The 16,241-nt window shown below is 43.9% G+C and overlaps 1 protein-coding gene across 6 annotated transcripts in view; it reads left to right on the plus strand.

The window, feature by feature from the left end:
* The window catches only part of GATAD2A (GATA zinc finger domain containing 2A), a 102,641-nt gene that overhangs the window by 38,767 nt on the left and 47,633 nt on the right, over positions 1–16,241 (plus strand). For 4 of the 6 annotated variants that reach the window (XM_047835285.1, XM_047835294.1, XM_047835304.1 and 1 more), the window contains one exon: positions 3,573–3,661. In XM_047835285.1, coding sequence (XP_047691241.1) covers positions 3,647–3,661 — 15 coding nt within the window. In that variant the 5' untranslated portion in view covers positions 3,573–3,646. Of the gene's footprint in view, positions 1–3,572; positions 3,662–7,401; positions 7,560–16,241 lie in introns of those variants that run through there. The other 2 variants (XM_047835275.1, XM_047835312.1) reach the window with 1 other exon arrangement.

Here is a 16,241-nt window from a genome sequence, read left to right on the forward strand (position 1 = left end):
GGAAATAAAAACAGTAAAAGCTCTCTAAATCCAGCCAGTGCGGGTAGATGGCAAAATAGTCCACATGATATATCAGTAAAAAGCAACTACAGTTTATTTTAGAGAAATGTCCCTAGTTCTGATGGTGCTAAGTGATCTCTGCTTGGTTTCAGCTCCTTTGTGAATTTTGCACTAATTGTATGGAGGGGCTGCTGCTGTGTGGGCTTCTCAGATAGGTTCCTTCTCCTTCAGTGTTAAATCATCCCAGCTCATTCATTCCATAAATATTTATCAAGCACTGGTGTGTGTCCGACACTGTTCTAGGTGTTTGAAATACAATCACATCAGGCAGACAAGACACCCCTTTACTTGTGGCATTTATGTTCTTATTGGGTGAGAAAGTCCATACAGTACCACATTATATGGAATATGCAGAGAGGTCAGGCCTGTGGGAGAGGAGCAGGGTGGACCTCCGCAAAGGAGACATTTTGAGCGGTAACATGGGGGAGGGCATGGAAGGGTCTGCCATCTGGGCATGAGAGTGATTGAGGCTGAGGGAGCAGGTATAGTATTAAAAACTCGAACAGCTACTGTTGTAAGAGGCCGTATACAGACATTTCTTTTTTTTTTTTTTTTTAATTTTTTTTTTCAACGTTTATTTATTTTTGGGACAGAGAGAGACAGAGCATGAACGGGGCAGGGGCAGAGAGAGAGGGAGACACAGAATCGGAAACAGGCTCCAGGCTCTGAGCCATTAGCCCAGAGCCTGACGCGGGGCTCGAACTCACGAACCGCGAGATCGTGACCTGGCTGAAGTCGGACGCTTAACCGACTGCGCCACCCAGGCGCCCCAAGACATTTCTGAGAAATTGTGTGAAGCTGAATATGAACTGGACTTTTGCTGACATTTAGGGATTATTGTATGGTAGTTATGTTTTCAAAGATCATTTTCAATTTGGGATGCCAGTTGGAGAAGTGATTGTTAAAATGATAAAGTATCTGGAATTTTGTTTAAAACATAAAAAGGGAGGGAGAGTTCCTGGTGTGTTGGAGGCGTGGCCGGGAAGCCAGCATGGCTAGGGTAGGATAGCAGGAGGCATGCCTCAGGCCAGGAGACGGTAGGGCTTCACTCTGGGCAAACACCAAACATGGTGTCCACTGGTGTGAGAAGCTGTTGGACTCCAGATGTGTTTAATGGCAGAAACAAAAGGATTTCCTGATGGACTGGAAGGTGGGGTAGTCTTATCAAGAGGGCAGCCCAAGGTTTTAATCTGAGCAGCCGAAAGACTGGATCTGTCATGAGCTGAGATGGGGAAAAGCCATGTTTGAGTATGAAAGTCTGAGTTTACCTTAAAATTTCTTGCACATTGCATTCCATCCACGCATTGTGTGTGTTGTGATAACATATTAAGAAGGCCTTCTTCCTTGCTGGGTTAACCCTCCAGGAAAATTTTGTCCAGTGTGTCTTGTGGCCTTGCAGTCTTGCAGAGTAGGATACTGGATCTTTGTCAAAAATCAGTTGTACACAGGTGCATGGGTGTATTCTATTCTATCTCTTGTCTGTCTTTATCACACTGTCTTGGTTATTGTAGTTTTATGATAAATCTTGAAATCAGGTAGGATAAGTCCTCCAAATTTGTTTGCCTTTTTCAGTTTTCACTATTCTAGTTCCTTTGCATTTCCGTATACATTTTAGAATCAGATTGTTTTTTCTACCAAAAAAAAGAAACATGTTGGGAGTTTTTGATTGGATCTGCATTGAATCTGTGGATCAGTTTGGGAGATAATTGATATCTTCTGATCCATGGACAAGGCATATCTTCCTTTATGTTTTCTTTTATTTCTCTCAGTGATGTGTTATTGTGGTTCTACTTGATACGTCTTGAACATATATATTTTTTTAATGCTTATTTTGAGAGAGAGGGAGGGAGGGAGACAGGGCACGAGTGGGGGAGGGGCAGAGAGAGAGGGAGACACAGAATCTGAAGCAGGTTCCAGACTGAACTGTCAGTACAGAGCCTGACACAGGGCTTGAACTCACTAATTGTGATACCATGACCTGAGCCAAAGTCGGACACTCAACCAACTGAGCCACCCAGGCACCCTGAACATCTTTTTAAAAATTAAATTTATCCTTAAGTATTTCATATATATGTTATTGTAAATGGATTTTTAAAAATCTGTGTGGAAAATACTGCTGACTTGTGTGTATTGACTTTGTTTCTGAAGAGGGTAGGTGCTCAGAAAGCCTCTCCTTCTGGGCTTCCCCCTCCATGGCAGAGTGAGGCCATGGTTCAAGAGATATGAAAGAACTAGGATTAATGGTGTCCACTGTGTTTTTTGGCCTGAATGGGGCCAAAAAGGAGTGGCAGAAAGCGCTCCCCTCCCCAGGAACTAGCCCTGGTGGTGGCTACATCTGGCCCTGGGCCTCACTGAGGAGGATGCCATGTGTGCTCCTTGGTGCCCAAAGGTCTTTGCATAGAGTTCATTGATATTTGCTTATTTTGCAAGTTCTCCCATGGGAGTGTTTCTCGCTATCCATGAACTGTGAATTGTTGTGAACCCAGTTTAAAAATAAAGGTTTCATATTAGAGCCAGGCCTCCTGGTAGTCATGTGGGCTCAAAGAATGACAACAGAGGTGATGCTGACAATATTCGGCAAGCTACAACTGATAGCACTGCCTAGGAGTCTGGGATTTGGCTGGTTCTCTAGGTTTAGCCTCTGTGCCTGGAGCCCTGCGTGTCTGATGTCATAAAGGAGGGAGAAGTCCTGGAGCCACACTGTCTCTGTGACCTTGGGGGAATTCTGAACATTCTTGTTCCTTAATTTTCCTGTCTGTAAAACAGGTACTTCCTTCCTCCCTGGGCAGTTTTGTAATCCCTGTGGAGATGATCCCTGGGGTAAAACTTCGAGTTGCCCTATGGAGGTAAAGTCTGCCTGGGCCCCAGGCACATTGCACCCTCAGCGTCTTGAGGGCAAACCCTGCACTGCCTGGAATGGTGAGTGGTTTCCCTGGTGTGTGGACCGGGGAGCAAAGAAGTCATGTCTGTAGAGGGAGACCTGGGTGACCCTGGGCAAATTCCTGAATATTAGACACATTAGATCACTTATCTGAAAATGGGGATGATCATGTAACCCCAAGGTTGTCCTGGGGATTCAAAGAGATACAGAGTTTTAGCATAGTAACTGGAATTTGCTACTAAGCACCTGTTAAATTCTAAGTATTACTGTTTCTGCTATTAATGTTATTACTGTCATAACTGAAATGTTGAGCCATTTTCTGTGTGTTCAGTATGTTGGTGTGTGGCTGCATGTTACCACCTCATATCTGTGTCCATATTGCTGAAGTTAGTGTCTGGGATGCTAGTGTTTATTGGTTAGCACTGCATCAGGTAATAGGTCAGAGAGTGATTGAAATTTATTTCCTCAGCCTGCCTCCCTGTGGAAGGTAGTAGAGGCAGAGCTCTGAAATCTAAATTTTACTTTAATCTAAATTTTTACTAATTCCAGGGGTCAGAGACATTGAAAATTGTCCATACATTCCAGAACTTTCCTTGCAAACTCAGTATTTCTCTTTCTGTCCTTTTTTTAGGTTGGTCAGCACGTTGACACAAGTTGCCTTTTGACGTAGCTGCCGCCATGGCCAGCTGGTAGGACCAGCATCCCATGCCCAGAAGCCAGGTGAGTGGTTGAGGTCTGGTGTCTGGAATGAAGGCTCTGACTTGTCCAGTGAACCTCATTCAGCTCCTTGGACATTTGAAACTGAGCACTGCTTCAGAAGCTTACAGCTACCTCCTAGAGGAAATAGAGAGTCAAGTTCCTCCAGAATTGTGTACTGGGCTGTCACCACAGGATCACCCAGGCCCTGCCTGTTGCTTCCAGGGAGGCTGTTTGCTCACCCCTCCTATCTCAGGGTTCACTCACTTGAAAAGCCCAGGCCTAAATGGGATAAACCTTCCTGGGAAGATCAGGAAGAGGATAATTAATCCTAGCCAGGTGGCCTTTGCCCTCTGGCCACTTTTGTGATTTCCCAACACTAACCAAAATGAGTAGAATTTTTCCCTCACCTCTGTCAGTAGTGCAGGGCCCTGCACTGGTGCTTGGAACTGGTTGCCCTTACCCCAACTCACACCTATGAGGAAACTGAGCCGGCCTCACCCCTTGCTTAGGACTCTCAAGGGCTGAAAGGACCCAGCAGGGCAGAGCCTGAGACCTGGGTGGAATTTTTATCTTGTTACCATCAGAGTCTGGCCAGCCATGTTTCGGCCCAGAACTACCTACCTAGAGAAGAAGGTAGAACTGGGAATTGTCTTAGAACTCTAAGACAGCTTGGAGGACCTCCTGAGTTGGTCAGCTGCTTTTACAGGCTAGCCAGCAGGTGACTTGCTGAGGGGTGCATGTCTCTCTAACAGCATAGCTGTATGGGGTGAGAACTGGCTGCCTGGATTTGCCTGCTTCAAGACGAGAGTTGGGGTTGGTTTTGTGAGGTTTCAGCTCTTACTTGCATATAGCAAAAAAAAAAAAAAAAAGAGTATGGTCAAGTATTCCTGTTAGCAGGAAAACATTTCCAGAATGTTCTAACGAAAGCTTTAGCAGTGCTTTAGTTTTGTTTGTTTGTTTTTTTTACAATCGGGATATAATTTGCTTACCATACAGTTCACCGATTTATGATTTAAAATTCAGTGTTTGTTTATTTATTTGGTATATTCAAGAGTTGTGCAACCATCATCTCTGTCTAGTTCCAGAACACTTATCACCCCCAAAAGAAACTCCATCCTCATTAGCTGTCATTCCTTATCTCCTTATTCCTCCGTCTCCCACTAATCTATCTGCTTTCTGTTTCTATACATTTGCCTGTTCTGGACATTTTATATCAACAGAGTCATAGACTATATAACGTGTGTGTCTGGCTTTTCTCAGAGTAATGTTTTTGAGGTTCATCTACATTGTAGCATGATTCAGTGCTTCATATGCTTTTATGGCTGAGTAATTCCATCGCATGGATGGACCACTTATTTATTCATCAGGATAAATTTGGGTGGTTTCCACCTTTTGGCATTTGCAAATACTGCTGCTATGAACATTTGTGAACATAATTTGTGTGGATATGTTTTTGGTTCCTTTGGGTATATACCTAGGAGTGGAATTGCTGGATCATATGGTAACTGGTGAACATTTTGAGGACTTGCCAGACTGTTGTCATGGCAGCTCTACCATTTTACACGCCCCCTGCCCTAGCTCTACCTGAGACCCTCAGAGCCCTCTGGAGACAAGAAGTGACCTAAAGTCTATGCTGGTTTCCTAGAGCTAGCTGAGGATCACCAGTGTTGATGATGCTTGATACCTGGTCCTAATGGCTTCTTACCTGGTGTTGGTAGCATAGTGGGGCATCCTTAGAGGATGGGTCTGGCACTTGACTGTCATCAGGCTATCTTTAGACATTAGCATTTAAAAATCATGGAACTTTACATCTGGAAAAGGTCTCACCTGAAGCTCAGCCCAGTGTGGTGAGTGACTGCCCTTGTCCTGCAGTCCCGGTTGTTGTCTGAAGGCAGTAGGCTAGCTTAGGGTTCTCTGAGGTCCTAGGCTAGGTGCTCCTGCTTCTGCCTAGTCCTTTGTTAACTCAAAAGTACATGGTCAGAGGATCCTGGGTGGCTCAGTTGGTTGAGCATCTTACTTCAGCTCAGGTTATACTCTCATGGTTCTTGAGTTCAAACCCCACATTGGTCTCACTGCTGTCAGCTTAAAGCTGGCTTCTGATCTTCTGTCTCCCTCTCTTTCTGCCCCTCCCTCGCTCATATTCTCTCTCTCTCAAAAATAAAACATTTAAAAAATAGGGGCGCCTGGGTGGCTCAGTTGGTTAAGTGTCCGACTTCAGCTCAGGTCACGATCTCGCGTCCGTGAGTTCAAGCCCTGCGTTGGGCTCTGGGCTGATGGCTCAGAGCCTGGAGCCTGCTTCCGATTCTGTGTCTCCCTCTCTCTCTGCCCCTCCCCCGTTCATGCTCTGTCTCTCTCTGTCTCAAAAATAAATAAACCGTTAAAAAATTTTAAAAAATAAAAAAAAAAAAATAGTTAAAAAAAAAAACCATGATCAGAGCAGTAAGTACTTGCAGAATGAATGAATGAAGAAAGAAAGAAAGAAAGAAAAGAAAGAGAGGGAAAGAAAAGAAGGAAAGAGAAAGAAAAGATGGAGAGAAGGGAAGAAAAAGAAAAAAAAAGACCTCCTCCTTCCCTGTCCAGGAGGGAAGACACCCATTGCATGAAGGGGTTTGATGGGAAAGGACAGTCTGTGAATAGTCATGGCATGTGATGGCTAATGTCAAACGGGCAAAAAAAATACCCTTGAGTAATTATTTTTTAAAGATTTATAAATATGTCAGCTTGTGTACTCTTTGTTGTGGGGTGTAAGTCATTTCAACAAATTGCTTTTGTATTTTCTTTTTTTAATTTTTTAAGTTGTTTTTATTATTTATTTTGAGAGAGAGATACAGAGCATGAGCAGGCAAGGGGCAGTGAGAGAAGGAGACACAGAATCTGAAGCAGGCTCCAAGCTCTGAGCTGTCAGCACAGAGCCTGACGGGGGGGCTGGAACCCATGAACCATGAGATCATGACCTAAGCCAAAGTCAGACGCTCAACTGACTGAGCCACCCAGGCACCCCTTCTGTTTTCTCTGTTTAACACCAGCCCGGCACCCCCTTTCAGTTGAACCGTGGCCTGTGGTCACCTCGGGTCTCCCCATTTCTGCCACCCAGGACTTAGTAAGCATAGAAGAGGAGCAAGACAGGAGGAGGGTTGGCTCCTGGTGAGCCTGACATACGCACACAGCCCCCACACAGTGCCCCACACTGTACACAGTTGTAGGTGTGGATACTTTGGGTCAGACTGCCTGCTTGGGCTAATGGATGTGGCATCTGCCCCTCAATTTTTGCCTGTCAGGGGTCCTGTTTATTCAGCAGATACACACTGCTCATGTGCTGAATGACTTTGCCTTATGTTGGGTGTTAAGGATTAAAAATGGGTGTGACTTAGAGAAAAACAGTTCACAGAAAAAGTGAGTGCAGATGGCTCTTACCAAAGGTATAGAAGATGCTCAAGTCTTTCTGATACTAAGAATAATGCTCATTGGAGTTTCAAGACAACATTTCTGACCTTTTGTCCCCAGAGGTGGATACCAGTCTATTGATGGGAATTAAGCACTGCCATATATTGCTTTTGGAGGCTCACAGCTCTTCAGAGAGAGATTTGTTTACCCTTTGCTTCAGAAATTCCGCTTCTAGAAAAATGTATCACAAAGATACACTGTCAAACATAAGAATTGTGACAAAGATGTTCATTCTAACATTCTGAAGTAACAAAGCTGGAAATGACTTAGATGTTTGTCAGTTGGGGCTGGAGACTTATGGGGATGGATCTCCTGGGTGGGGATGGCATCAAGCCCCCTGAGCAAAGGAAGAAGGGACGTCCTTATGTCACGGTGATGGGATTTCTAGGGTGAAATGAGAAGTGGAAGAAGCAAGGTGGAAGATAAAGAGATACAGTATGCTTACCTCTCCAAGGAAAGGTGGAGGGACATGGATGTATGTGTATTTGCTTCTATTTTATTTTTAAATATGGAAATACAAACCATAAACGAACAATATGGTTATTTCTAGGAGGAGGATGAGAGAGGACAGGGTTACCAGGAGATGTCTCTGGTTTTCTTTTCTGTGTAGCACCAGATGGGTGTTTTACATAATTATGAAACAAAAGTATGGCAAGTTGTGAGGCGGGTGGAGAGAAGCAAACCCTAAAAAGCAAAAGGAAATTAATATGAATCTAGGTGTATGTCAGTTGTGATTCAAGTTGTGACTTAACTAATGTTTCAGGATTTCCTTTGCTCAACTTTTAAACATAGTAGACTATAAATGTTTTAGTGAGATATGCCGTAAGGGCAAAAACTTTTTTAAAAAAATCAGTAACTATCTTTAAGAATTATTTTTGGTTTTAGCTTAATAATACCAATACTCACTACTGTTTCAGTAGTGCCCCCTTACCCACTAGAACACTTTCCAAGACCACTGTGGGATGCCTGAAACCGCAGATAATATCAAACCCTATATATACTGTGATTTGTTCCTATATACATGCAGACCTATGATAAAGTATAGTTTATAAGTTAGGCACAATAAGAGATTAACAACAATAACTAACTAATAGTAGAACAATCATAGCTATGCTATAGTAAAAGTTGTGTGAATTTGGCCTCTCTCTCAAAAATCTTAGTACTGTACTCACCCTTGTAATGATGTGAGATGATAAAATGCCTGTGTTATGAGACAAAGTGAGGTGAATGACGCAGGCATTGTGACATAGCATTAGGCTACTACTGACCTTATGATATGTCAGAGAATCATCTGCTCCTGGGCCGTGATTGACCACAGGTACCTGAAACCGTGGAAAGCAAAACCGTGGATAAGTGGGGACGACTGTATTATAGGAGATAACAAATAAGTAGTAATTAATGTCTTTAAGAACCAGAATTGTCAGCACCAAAGAAAAATGCAAGTATAAAATCAAGGCACTTAAGTTAAAATGTTTTAATTCTAAATCTGCATTGGGAACATGTGTAAGACTACTAAGGGTGAGACAGGGGAGTATGAATAAGAACAGATTCCCAATTTGGAGTGTCAAATGTGTTAAAAATCAACAGGTTCATTTATATTGGTACTCAAAGGAAAGGAAGAATCTTGCTGGTCCTCTTTGGGGGGTGCTAGGGAACCAACTCATTTTGAAAATTGGTAAATAAAGGGAGAGAAACAAGCATTTATCCTCTTTTCGATGGACTGAACTCTCGAGGAACAAAATAGTGGGTGAGAACAAGATCAGTGCTGCCCTACAAAACTTTCTGGAACTCTCTGTACCCTCACTGTCCAATGCACCTGGAATAGTTTGAAGAAGTCAACTTTTAATTTTATTTAATTTTAGTCTTTTTAAATAGCCACATGTGGCTAGTGGACAGTGCTGCTATTGACATATTCTGGCTAATTAAAATGAAATGATGGAATTAGAAGTTTATAAGTTTTCAGACACCTAATGAAATGGTGAGTCCAGACAGTGATCCTCAGTGGCCGCCTTGCACCCAAGAAGGGTACATGTGCTACTCGAAGGATGTATGCTTGTTTTGGCCGCAGAATCTAGTTTATAGTAAATCAGGGGCATGTTGCATTATGCCACGGGGATGCCACCAGCAAACCTGACTGTGGGGAAATAAGATAAATAAATGATTGAAAGGAAAGGTTTTGGGAGGACCTATAGATTTCAACCAAGTGTGACTCCGACAAAGACTAAGAAATGCTTGTTAAATTGTTGGAGGTCAGGTCATGGAATTGTAGTGGTTTGTAGATACAAATACTGACCAGTGCATTCATAAATGAATGTTGTGTAGGATTTGCTTCACAGGAGCTAGTGGGGTATGGGGGAAAGGAGCAGTGTATGGAAGACCTGCAGCCTGGGTGGTGCATGTGCGCTGTGAATCCTGTTGTTTGTGCTACTTCTGAAGGCATTGCTACTTCTGCAATTTTCCGTAATCAAATATTTGAAAAATGGGCTTGACCCAGGCATATATATTCCTCAGGGAGCTTTATCACATACATCACCCAGGGCAGGGGAGTCCTCTGTTACAAAAGGGTGGCGGCCACTGTGGTTAAATTTAAGCAGAATACTTTCAGCAGAGATTCTGGAATTGCGAAGGGGCTGTGGCTGGTGGCCTGTCAGGTGGAACAACTTCCGTTTCCAGCAGTCTTATTTTCAATAATAATAATACTCACAGCTACCCTTCACGGAGCCGTCAGAGCATTTCCCATTTCACAGGTGAGGAAAACTGAGGTGAACCAGGCATTCTGGTTTCTACCTGATGCACTGCAATGCTGATAGCACCTTCCTATCTCTGAGCCCCTGGCTTCCCTGCCCAGTGCTTGGAGCTCACCTTACCCCTGCATGTGCTTCTTCACTTCAGTACTGACTCTGTGATATCCCATACTTTGTTTTCTGACATAATATAATTTTGATTAGAGACCAGTCTCACTTCCCTCTTGGTGTCATTTGTCCATAGCAGCTATAGCCAGTGGATAAAGTAGATGGTTTGATTCCATGTGTGATCTAGGGATCACTGCAACTCTCAGAGTGATAGGGACCTCACTGTGTGTCTCTCCGCCTGATGTCCACTGCCCATGCACCTGCCTCCTTGCATATCTTCCCAGGGTTTCCAGGGAGGAGGCCCCAGGGTGTCCCAGGGGCCCAGTCAGCCCCTTGTTCTTGGTAGAAACTAAGCCGGTATTTGGACAGATGAATAAAACACCTGTGAGACTGAGGTGGGTGGCACATTCCCAGTAATGTGTTAATGTAAAACCGTAGCATGTGTTGTTTTGGTTTTAGACAGTATGAAGCCTACGATGAGCCTGACTTAAATTGTATTCTGATGGTGGTGGTTTGTGTGACCCCAGTTGTCTGAGGCCTTACCCTCTTTCTGCCTTGGTTCCCCATTGCTAGATTGGTTCTTGTGTGTACCACATGGCCACACAACCAGGCATCAGCTTTCCTTTGCTTGGAGGTGGTTCTTAGTTCCCACCTGTGGGGTGGGCTTGTTGTGGCCTCAGACTCTGTGAGAACTGGATGGTTGACTCACAGAACCTAAAAAAAAACTCCCCCCAATTTAACCATTTTAAAGTGTGTAATTCATTGGCATTTAATGCATCCATGATATTGTACACTCATCATCTCTATCAAATACTATCAAATACCAGAACGTTTTTATCCCCAAAAGAAGCCTGTACCCATTAGCAGTCACTATCCCCTCTTTCATCTCTGTGTCCTTCAGGGCCCTAGGAACCACTAGTCTGCTTTCTGTTTCCATGGATTTGCCTGTTCTAGGCATTTCATATAAATGGAATCATATACTATGTGGCCTTTTTTTTTATCTGGCTTCAGTTGCTCAACGTAGTATTTTCACTGTTCATCCACATTGTGACATGAATCAGAACTTCATTCCTTTTTATGAGTGAATAATACTTCATTGTATGGATATATCACATTTTGTTCATTTGTTCATCTGTTGATGGACATTTGGGTTGTTTCTACTTGTTGGCTATTGTAAATAGTGCTGCTTTTAACATTTGTGTATAGATTTTTGTGTGAATATGTTTTCACATCTCTTAGCTTGTGTACCTAGCAGAATTGCTGGGTCATATGTAATGCTGTATTTAACTTTTTGAGAGACTGCCAGACTGTTAACCATGTCATCACGCCATTTTATAGTCCTGTCAGCAGTGTATGAGGGTTCCACTTTCTCCACATCATTGACAACGCTTGTTTTTTTTTTCTTTTTTTGTTAACAACCATCCTCGTGAGTTTGAGGTAGTATCTCGTGATTTTGATTTGGGTTTATCTGATGATAAATGATGTTGAACATCTTTTCATGTGTTTATTGGCCACTTGAGTATCTTCTTTGGAGAAATGTCTATTTAAGTCCTTTGCCTGTTTTTTAATTGGATTTGTTGTTTAATTATAAGAGTTCTTCGTATATTTTGGTCACTACACCCTTATCAGATAAATAATTTGCACATATTTTCTCCTATTTCATGGGTTGTTTTTTCACTTTTTTAAAGATTTTATTTTTTTTATTTAATTTTTTAAATATTTATTTTTAAGAGAGAGAGAGAGAGACAAAGAATCTGAAGCAGGATTCAGGCTCCGAGCTCTTAGCACAGAGCACGATCTGGGGCTCGAACTTGTGTACTGCGAGATCATGACCTAAGCCAAAGTCAGACCCTTAACTGACTGAGCCACCCAGGGGTCCCTTTAAGATTGTATTTTAAGTAATTTCTACACCAAATGTGGGGCTTGAACTTAAAGCCCTAAGATCGAGAGTCGTCTGCTGTATTGACTGAACCAGCCAGGCACCCCTCATTCTCTTATTAGTGTCCTTTGCACATTAGATTTTAATTTTGTTGAAGTCCAATTTCTTTTTTTTTTTCTTTCATTGTGCTTTTGGTGTCACATTTAATAATCTGTTGCTGAATCCAAGGTCATAATTTACCCTTCAGCTTTTCTCTAAGAGTTTTTATAAGTTTAGTTTTTAATAGGTCTCTGACCTATTTTGAGTTAATTTTTGTTATGAGGTAAGGGTTTTGTTTTTGATCCTTATTTTTTTAATTGGCCTGAAGACATTTTGGTTTTTTTTAGGAAGGGAGAATGATACCTGGGAATTCTGAAAATGCTTTTTCTTGTGTGTTAAACACCTATGTATTGAGCCCTTATTCTATCCTGGGCCCTAGGATGGTAGCAGTGAACAAAGAGGTGTTCCATGTTCTTATGGGAGATGGGGTTAGGAGGCCACATAGACAAATAAATAGAATGTTAAGTGGTGATGAAGTGGAAAAGAGGTTAGAGGTCCAGCAAGGGAGCTACGTGCCATTTTGGTTTCTCAGGTGAGACGTATAAAAGAGGGTAGTTCAGAGACCTGGAGGGAGGAGACTTCAAGGCAGAGAAAGCAGGATGTGCAAAGGCCCTGGGGTGGGAGTGAGCTAACCGTCAGAGGAGCAGCCAGACTGTCAGTGTGACGTAAGAGAATGGGGTCCAGGGTTGGTGGGGCACAGATGGCAGATGAGGTCAGAGAGGCTGACCAGACCTCAAGGATGTGGTGAGGGCCTTGTTTTTATCTTAAACAGTATCTTTTACAGAAGGGCCACTAATATGATACATACAAGTCCAGTTCTGCTGTTTCCCAGAGCTTATTGTAGGTATCTGAACAGCTCCCTGCCCAAGAGGAAGATTTCCACTTACAGGGTAGAAGCTAAATGTGGGATTTCTGGTTCAGCTCTTACAGCTGTACAGAAAGTGCTAAGAGAACTTTTCGCTGGTAGGAACTGTTTCTTAGGCCCATGGGCTTTATTGAGACCAGAAACTTACATTAGTCTTAGAAGTAAGTTTCCCTGCTGGCTCTGATCCTCCTGGGGCAGCTGCCAGTGTGCTCTGACACCACAGAATATGTGCAGGGAGGAGCTTGACAAAGGAAGCCCAGGAAGAGCCTCCAGGCTTTCCCACATTGCTGGGCCCCCTGATGAAAATGACCAAAGAAGCACCCTTGGTTCCCCTACTTTCTACTCCTGTCTCCTCCTAGGAATGGAGGTAGCTTTTCTGGCCCTTCCTGCAATTGTCTGTGCAAAACCTCCCTGCCATTTCCAGCCATGGGCCTCAATGGAGCTGGTGGTTAGAGCTGTGTCTTGGCCAGGCCCTGAGGGAGTTGGCACTGGAAGGGTTAAGACTTCCAATTTTGTGATGTGACACCCGATGGGCACATTGCAGATGGCATGGAAATGGCAGGTGTAACCCTTTGTAGGCCATGGAGGCACATGGCCCAGGAGGCAGCTGGGAAGGAACAGAGGCTGTTCCTTTCCCATGGGAGGCAAATGTAGCCAGCTCGCCCTCACAGTGACATCCCGCACCAGGGGGACTCCTGGTTGCTATTTCCCTGTGGACATTTAATATTGCTCAGACTCCCCTTCACAGGCAGTACCTTTGTTTCTGCGTTATGTGCTTCTCCAACAGCATCTGTTCCTCTCTGGCTGCAGGGTTGGGCTTTGGCCCAGTGGCCCTGGCTGCTGGCAGTTCAGATGCTCATGTCGGTCCACTTCCAGGTGGTTGGTGTTGGGTGCTCACTGGGCACTTTTGAGAGAGCAAACACAAAAGCCAAGTCCTTATCTCCAGTGTGAGCCTAGGGGAGCTACTGATAGTTTTAAAGACACTTGTTACCAGTCTTTCCCCACTCTTAACTTGTGATCAGTATAAGTGCACCTTCTCCTATTGTGTGCTAAGACTTGGAGATGAAGATGGGCTTTCGATCTCATGTCTTTGGGAAAAGGTGCTTAGAAGCCAAGGCATGGGGCCGGAGTGCAGGCGGAGTTGAGTGGGATCTGTGTGGTCCACATTGTTCCCTATTTTCAGAAGTTTGCAGGAGATCAGCTGTGTCTGAGAGAAGATAAAAATATATTCCCTACATTATCTTCCCAGGATAGGATCTGTGCTTTCTCTAGTACCCATTCCCTGTGCCCCCCCATTCTCCCATGACTCTAGGGATGGAGGTTGAGGCCTGAGGACCTAATGTCCCAGGCCTGGCCCTGTACATCCCTGGGGTGAGTTTGAACAGCCCAGAGAACTGTCAGCAGGCCGGCCTCGTGACTGTCTATTTTCTGGAGACGACTTGTCCCAAAACCTGCTTTGTTCCCACACACAATGCTGGAGTGAGATACTACCGGTGCTGTGTTCTTTTACTGGGCAGTCTGTGATTTGTGTTTAGGAATCTGAAGACCATTAAGGTTTTGTCTTTAAAATGTTGATGGCCACCACTTAAGTATGTTAGTTTCTGCTCTCCAGGTTAACTTTGTTAAATATATCCCAAAACATTAATTCAGAGACCTCAATTACAAGTCCTCCACTTTAAAAAAACAACAATATTGTAGGGGCTCCTGGCTGGCTCAGTCAGTGAGCATGCCACTCTTGATCTCAGGGTTGTGAGTTCGAGCTCCATGTTGGGTGTAGAGATTACTTAAAGATAAAATCTTGGGGCGCCTGGGTGGCTCAGTTGGTTAAGCATCCAACTTCTTTCTGCTCAGGTCATGATCTCACAGTTTGGGAGTTCGAACCCCCGTGTCAGGCTCTGTGCTGACAGCTAGCTCAGAGCCTGGAGCCTGTCTTCAGATTCTGCGTCTCTCTCTCTGTCCTTCCCCTGCTTGCTCGTGTGCATATATTTTCTCTCTCTCTCTCTCTCTCTCTCTCTCTCAAAAAACAAAACAAAAAAGAAAGATAAAATCTTTAAAAACAATCAAGATTGTAAATGTGTGCTTATTTGTAAATGTGGTGCTGATTCTTTTTATTCTTTTCACTTAACAACCTGTTTCTCTTTTTGGTTCTTGAACCAAGGACTGAAGGTGACCAGATAGGATGGACTTCTTGGTCTTGGTCTGACTTTACCTTGCATGACTCCTCCACCCTGTTGGTGGTAACAGGCTTATATTTGAATGGGTCATTAGCATTCAGATGGAGTGTGGTGTGTGGGCATGCCTGAGATGTTTAAAGTTCCCTGTTAGGAGGCTGAGATGCTCCTGAACTTAACCTTCCCTTTTGGCTCCTGGTCCATGCTGAGCGCTACATTTACAAATGGTGTCTTTTCCTGGAAGGGTTAAGTGGAGAGCACTTATAGGGACTGGGAACAGGGAGGTCCTCTGAAGGTAGTGCTGGTGCTCAGATTGATTTTTTTGATGGAGTGACTGGAGGCATTCATTTAAGTTGTGTGTATGTGTCTGGAGTGTACTCTGTGCCATTTCACAGCTCTCAGTGCTTCCCTCCACACCCATCCTTTAGGACCCAATTGCTGGTTCCAGCCTTTCTCACTCTCACAGGCTGATGGCTGGTCCTGACCTCCACCCTACCCCCAGTCCCTGGAGTCCTGGAGGGCATCTGGTGCCCAAGGAAGTCCATGGGAGGCCCTGTCATCACTTGAGCCTTTTCACACTGAATATAAGTGGTCTTTCCAACAAGGATGTTTTTTTCTTCTACACGATCTCCTCTCATGTAAAAAATCCTTGTTTAAAGTTTGGATCTCCTTTTATTTGGTTTCATTTACTTTTCTTGGAGATGGATTTTCACGTGTTTATGTATTTCTGTCACTTCATCTTTTCTGGCATTTTTTCCTCCCTCCTCAATCTCTGTAAGTCCAGATTCTGCCCTTGGGGCCCAGCTCAAATGAAGCATTTCTATATTTTTCCCCCTCTTCTTTTGGACTAGCAGGGTGAACTACTTTCTGGTGTAGACTTGTAATAACATGGTGATGAGCACATGCATCTCACAGCCCTTACTGGGTTTATGCTCCCATGAAGGTGGGGACCCTGAGCTACTCTTCTGCTCTCTACATATGAGGCACCCCCTGGGTCACTAGTCTGGTGCATTAGCAGTATTTGTTAGGAGTCTGACAGCATCCGCATCCTGCTGGGTCACACAGGCTGTGAACTAGAAGATGGGGTGTCCTAGGTGGTTAGTAACTGACCAGCCTCCTGTGCTGCAGAAATTCCCTTCTGGGTTAAGGCATTACTCAGATAAACAACTGTAAGCAGCAGTTGGTTCTTTGCCTTCTCTGGAAGCTTAAATTACTGTGTGCACAAAGTAGTAGCAATGAGCATGGTTTCAGTGCTAGTGATTTGAAAACTCTGCTGCTCCAGCCAGGTGTG

Source organism: Prionailurus viverrinus, chromosome A2 (genome assembly GCF_022837055.1).
Source record: "Prionailurus viverrinus isolate Anna chromosome A2, UM_Priviv_1.0, whole genome shotgun sequence".
In the NCBI taxonomy this organism is placed as follows: domain Eukaryota; kingdom Metazoa; phylum Chordata; class Mammalia; order Carnivora; family Felidae; genus Prionailurus; species Prionailurus viverrinus.